The following is a 6,715-nucleotide window of genomic DNA, read 5'->3' as shown; positions in this document are numbered from 1 at the left end:
AGGAGCAGCTAGGACGTCCAACAACAGCAGGAGGTCCAGTCCAACTCGAGTCCGAATCAGCCTCGACCTCCAGGACCAGCGAGCAGTAAAACGGACGCCCAGGACGTATCCAGACTCCGTTTTCGACGATTCACATATGGTTGGAAAGATAATTTCATACGGAAACCAATGGCATTGGTTTGAGGTCCAAATTCCTTCTGAGTCAACGGAAAACGTCGAAACAAGTCAGCATCCAGAATCTGTCCCGGTGCTGCGTCACCGTTTTTGGTCCGTTGGGCCATGTATCGTCGTTGAGCCCATTAGGGGGGCGTGACCAGGGGGTGTGACGACCCTTAGACCCTTATTATCAGCCACCGCCGCTCTCGTTAGGGCGGGTTTTTGCTTAGATTATTCTGTCAAGAACAGTTTCGCCGTTTCGTCGGTTTGTGAGACCCCAACTCGTGAGATTAATCATTCATCTGCAATTTGGTTGCATTCTTCCTTGTTCTTGCTTGTGTTCTTCGATTCGTAGGCAATGACTTTAGCCTTCTTGGTGAGGTCAACCGTGCAACGCCGGTTGATAACCAGAGGAGACGTGGTGCTGCGATTGCGGGGTTTCAGATCGTGTTGTTCGGAAGCCGGATCGACTTGTGTCTCGTTTCCACCAAATCGAGAGTTACCAGAACCTTTCGGAAGATCGGGAACCCTTGTTCATATTAATTAAGGTTTCTCTCTCTCATGATTCCCTCCCTTGTGCATGCTCTCCTTTTTTCTCTCTCCCACTATCTTTTTCTATGGACGCTTAACCTCCCCTCGGGATGTGGGTTTCTGAACCCACCACGACGGTGGGCCGTGTTGCTGACCACTCTTTGAGAAAGGCTTGGGTTCACCCGTGGCTTGAGTGGCATGACCAGACACAACCACGTCCGTATAAGGATCGGCTCAGACCACTATATCCACGAAGGAGCTTAAGGGTTACTATCATTGTAAAGAATATGGGGTCCCCCCACCAGGATGGCCAACAACGACCAGTTTTTGTAGGACTAATTCCTTTTCTCTAAACAGGGTCCATCGCGCGACTACTCGGCATTGTGCGACCACACCCCCGACCTACGCTAGACTTACCGCGACCAGTCCTTACTGGTCGCGGGGCAGATACTCGTCTAAACTAGACAACTCTCATTTAATATCGATGCCCACACCGTTTTCCTTCCCCAGGCGCACCACTCCGGCTGAGGCGACCATGGCTGGCATAGAGCTTCCGTGTTCCATCCCACATAATTGTGACGGGATGGGCTCTCAGACGAACATAGGGTGTGGCAGGCAAGCATGGGAAACCAGCGATGAAACAGGGTGGACCGGGCAACCCAGACTTGATAAGCGGGGAAGCAGCTGACGGATGGGACTGGCATCGCAACGCTCCAGGGCAGGTACAACGCATGCGTGCTCAGTAATGATAGCCTATGTTGACCATCTAGGTAGGCATGGGTCTATTTGATGGGCCCACGTGTAAGACTCCTTTCCTCTTGGGCTATAAGGAGAAGGGAGTCCATCTTGGGGAAGGGGGGGCCAAAAAACACAAAGAAGAAATCATACTCAATGAGAAGAATACACAGGATGTAGGGCTATTACCCAAGGAGGGCCTGAACTTGGATAAACTCTGGTGTTCTTATATTAGCACAGGCACATCCCCCAGAACACATATCACACACCAGTCATCCGTTATACTCCGCAATCACTGTCAGAGATCCACCCGCGACAAAGATGGTTCACCCGAATACCCTTAATGTACCTATAACTCTAGTTCCAAGAATTCCTAGAGCTAGGAATACCCAGCTCTAAGAATTTTTGGAGCTAGAGCTTTGCCAAAACAAGCCCTAAAAGATGTTTTTATGCAAAAAAAATCACATTGCCATATTATTCTCAAGTCTTCATATACATATTATTTTCTCACAACCTGCTAAGTATGATATGTGTTTATTCTTGTATCACCAAACACTCAGTTGAAAATGATATTGGAGAGTTCGCTTAAGATGGATCGTTCTAAGCTGTTTTCTATGTCGGTTTGCTTGTGGAGTCATTGCGAAGGATTAGAGTCTATGGAGTTCCACTGCAATTTTATTTGGATCTTGGCCCTTAAATATTACTTTTGTACGACGATTAATTTTGGTTAAGCGAGATTGTAATAATATTCATATATGAAATAACTATGTATTAGGATTGGTTTTTGAGCTCAGCATATAGAAGAGATTGATCATTTTTTGACCAGTCTCAACATTTATCTTTCCTTTTTCCTATTCTGATGTATCAGTTCCTTATTGCTTCCTTAGTATTTTTTTGTTTGCTTTATTTGTATTTCTTGGTTTTATTCAAAAATATTTTTTACAATATTTATTTAGTATTCTTGCGATATTTACATTCTATCTCTTTTAAGTTTTTTCCAAAATGCAGAAGTATGTAAATACATAATGATGCGTGCTTCCCAGTTTCTATACGTGTTCTATAGTATTGATTTCTTCAATTTTTCTAATGATATTTAATTAAGTTGAACACAAGTAAACTCCTGCAATATCACATCAACTCCATTCAAGAACAACTTATCGAGTTCATCAATAATAAAGTGATAAGTCCAAATGTTGAGTTTTATGCAATCTTCAATGAGCACTCGGGACTTGCTGAGTTCGACAACTTCGAGTAGCAAGAGAGGTTGAACCACCTATTTATTTCCCTTGCATGAATGTTTCAAGTGAATCCTGAGTTTTCTGATACAAATTGTGAGTTAGAGATTTTAAGCTCTGTCCAACTAAGCCATAAATATTTGTGAATGACATGTTAATTGTGTATGTATATATGTGATTTGTGAATGAAATGTGTCAAGCTAGAAAGATCTGTGATGAATTGTGTTTGTATATGTGCTTGTGTATATGAGCTATTTTCTAAATATATGTGTGGATTATCACTGTCGCTTAATCATTACTGGTTTAAAAATCGACAATAAACCAATTTTTAAACCAGTAATGATGATCTTTTAGTAGTGAGTCGAGCCTGAGTATTTCTCCCTCATTTATTTTCCATCGTAGTGTCTTCTCTGCCCAACTGTCTCCTTCCCTCCGCGCCCCTCCCCCCCCCCCAAAAAAAAAAATCGGATCAATGGAAAGAAATTTGACACCGGTGGCTGGCGGGCAAGCTCTCTCTCCCTCTAATATATTTGGCAGGGGATAGGAATTAAATACTCTAACATGGGCCTGTTTGTTAGATCTTCTCTTGCTTCAAATTCTCGGAGGAAAGTGATTCTTTAAGAAAAGTGATTATGTGGCTAACTTTTATTCTCTAATAATTCTCTAGGGTAAACTCTATGAAGAAAGTAATTCTATGGAGAAGTGAATCAAGAGAATATGTTTTTTCAACTTTTATCATCTAATTCATTGAAATGAAACCACTTTAGAAATTGTAAACTGTCGTTTAGCAGAGATCTCACTAATTTCACTTTGGATATTGGTCTAAGAGCTGTCTAAGAGCTCTGTCAAACAAGCCCTATATATGCCACAAAAGTTTTTTTTTAAACTAGGTTGTTACACCAGTGATCCCTACAAATAATGAGTAAAGGTTTTTTTTTAAATTGGGTTGTTACACCTGTGATCCCGACAAATAATGAGCAAAGGGATACTTCGGCGTGTAGATTTGAGCTAATAAGAATGCCACCCAACAAGCATATTTAGTGGTTACGTCCTAATTAATAACGAAGAGGATGAGCCTGGTTTGCCTGCTGCCAGCTGATTTGTAATGGTAGTACTTGTGCCGTCCACCTCTGATTCGGCCGTCCCCATCACTGATTGATCAAAGCGTTGGAATTGCCCATGCGAATGGATGGATGCATAGCATATGATATGGTTGACAAACAGTAACGTACAAAATGCTCATACCATATAGTATTTCCCACCCTTTTACTATGCATGCAGGGTTTGGTGCGCCAGGCTGGGCCTTCCCACACCTTTAAAACAGGTAAGGTAGACGTCCATATATGCCTAGCATGCATGCTCGATTATATTAGTTGGTGTACATATATATATAGTAGTAATTACTACTAGTTAAGAATCAAGTATCGATAAAGGCTACGATCCTCATCTTCAATTCTGTACGCGCGTCTCGCTGCCGGCCGTCTCTTGTACATCTTCCATCGTCTCCGCCGGGCACATGACTAATTTTGGTCCTCATCAACTAGGGGCTACCCGCAGTATGTATACATTCATTCCAGTTTGTAATATATCTGCATGCATGCTCTCTCTCTCTCTCTCTCTCTCTCTCTCTCTCTCATGATGAATCGTCAGTGCTGGAGGCAAGAGTCACTGCCGGACGGCTGCTGGACTTCTGGAATGGATGGGCGACCCAGATCCTGGTACTCCTGAGCCTCACACAGCAGGTCATCCTGCTCTTCTTCTCTGGGATCCGGCGGCGTCAAGGCCGCAGCTCAAAGAGGGTCCTTCTCTGGCTGGCATACCAGCTGGCCGACAGCACCGCGACGTACGCCCTCGGCAGACTCTCCCTCAGCAGCACCCTGCGCGAGCACAGGCTCGTCGCCTTCTGGGCGCCGTTCCTGCTACTCCACCTCGCCGGCCCGGACAACATCACCGCCTACTCCCTCGAGGACAACAAGCTGTGGAAGCGCCATTTCCTGACTCTTGCCGTGCAGGTCTTGTTTGCCGGGTACGTCGTCTACAAGCATATCGTCGGCAGCGGGATCTTGTTCTCGCTGGGTGCCCCCTTGATGACCGCCGTTGCCGTTGCCAAGTTTTCTGAGAAGACATGGGCTCTCAGGTGTGCCAACTTCGACGTCATCCGGGGGTCTGTGGAGGCCGCCGACGCGAAGCAACCAGGCAAATGCCATCTCTACCTCGAGGATAAACCACCTCATGGGGGGTTCAGAGGGAAGGTAGTCAACAAAGAAGAATTCCTCATGCTGCGCGCGCACGCGGTGTTCCGCATCTGCAAGTCCGCCGTGGTTGATTCCTCGGAGAACCCAAGCAGCTACGTCGTTGGCTTACTTCGATACCTTAAGGAGAAGGAGATGGGGTATATGTGGACGCTGATGGAGATGGAGCTGTCCCTGATGTATGACATCCTGTACACCAAGGCGGCAGTGGTCCACACTCTGCGTGGCTACTGCATCCGTGTCGTCTCGCCGCTCGCCGTGGCTGCTTCCCTCCTGCTGTTCCAGTTCAATGGCAGGGAGGGACACAGCAGCGCTGACGTTGCCATCACTTATCTCTTGCTGGGCAGTGCCTTCCTCACGGAGATGACCTCGCTGCTGAGCGCACTCTTGTCGACCTGGACATTTTCCTTCCTGTGCGCAACGCGGTGGAGCGGTCTTCGGCATGCGGCCTTGTGTTCGGAGAGGTGGCACCGGCTTCGTGACGTGGTCCTTTCCATTCGCCGGCTTGCCTACAGCACACGAGTCTACGACTTGTTCAGGTTATCGAGGAGGTGGTCAGGCACCATGGGGCAGTACAACATGCTGGAGATGTGCACTGCAAAGCCTGGCAGATTGGCACGGATGCTGGGCTTCACCATGCGGACCAGTTCTGTTGGTGTTCCAGAGGGGCTCAAGAACTTGGTGGTCGTTTACATACAGCACATGATCCAGAGTAGGCACGTGAACACGCTGGGAGTGATTAGGGAGAAATGGGGCATGGAGGTACTGCAGCGCTGGGACAAGGATGTTACTATCGACAACAAGTTCTTTGGCGCTGAGCTCCACGAGGGGATCATCATCTGGCACATTGCCACTGACATTTTCCTCGCCAACAGGAACACGACCAGGGCCGAGGATCAACGTACTGTGAAGGAAGTGAAGGAAGTGAAGGCACTGTCCAATTACATGATGTTCCTCCTCGTCAAACGACCCGACATGCTACCGGGACTTGCTCAAAACAAGCTGTACCAATGGACCAAGAGAAGCTTGGACACTGAATGGAGTAAGATCACCAAGAGGCTCCCAACGTCTGATTCAGGGCTCCAGCCGAGTGAGAAGCTTGCCAGAGCGCTACACGAGAATCCGCCCTCCAAGCGCAATATCGAGAATAATCGCCTGTCGTTTGCGATCGAACTTGCAGATATACTGATCAAGACGAAGAGGGCGTTAAAGCTGGTCTACGATGTCTGGGCCGATTTTCTAATCTACACGGCCAACCGATGCAGCAGGGAGTCCCATGCCAAGAAGCTCAACAGTGGTGGTGAGTTCACAACCATCGTATGGCTTATGACAGAGCACCTTCACCAAGTGGCTATATCTACTCACGGGGATAATTAACACATCGTTGTATCACTTATTTAAATGTTTTACTTATGTGCGTAAACTATGAACAAACTAGTGAACAACATATTCACCTTTAAGTTGTTTATTCCTATGGTGCTTGGTAATTTGTCGAGCCAATTTTCCTAGCGATCGGAATATAGTATTTATATGTTTGCACATCTTAATTTATGTAGCCCAGCCCATGTACAGCCGCACCTCACCAACAACCACAATCCTAGCCGCCGCTGTGCCACCCAGTTGTTACGCTGCATGTAATTAACTATGATCCTTCGCTTGCAAGTTACTATGCGACATATGAACTTACTATGTTTCCTATTAGACAAGTCATGAAAAAAATGATCAAGTAGTTTCTCATACTACAATGTTGAAATCTTTTAAGGTAAAGTCTTTTTTTTGAGCATGCAGGTGTTTGTGCTCCCGCCT

At 46.3% G+C, this 6,715-nt stretch overlaps 1 protein-coding gene across 1 annotated transcript; it reads left to right on the top strand.

Moving 5' to 3' along the window:
• The first annotated feature begins 4,030 nt into the window (after positions 1-4,030).
• On the top strand, positions 4,031-6,381 carry LOC133887753 (uncharacterized). Its single transcript, XM_062327728.1, has 2 exons — positions 4,031-4,213; positions 4,308-6,381. Exons 1-2 carry the CDS (start codon positions 4,174-4,176, stop codon positions 6,284-6,286), a joined length of 2,019 nt encoding a protein of 672 aa, XP_062183712.1. The 5' UTR covers positions 4,031-4,173; the 3' UTR covers positions 6,287-6,381.
• The last annotated feature ends 334 nt before the right edge of the window (positions 6,382-6,715 follow it).

This window comes from Phragmites australis, chromosome 13 (assembly GCF_958298935.1).
Source record: "Phragmites australis chromosome 13, lpPhrAust1.1, whole genome shotgun sequence".
Taxonomy (NCBI): domain Eukaryota; kingdom Viridiplantae; phylum Streptophyta; class Magnoliopsida; order Poales; family Poaceae; genus Phragmites; species Phragmites australis.
The sequence above is the reverse complement of the archived record's forward strand: the minus strand, read 5'-3'. Positions and strand labels throughout refer to the sequence as shown.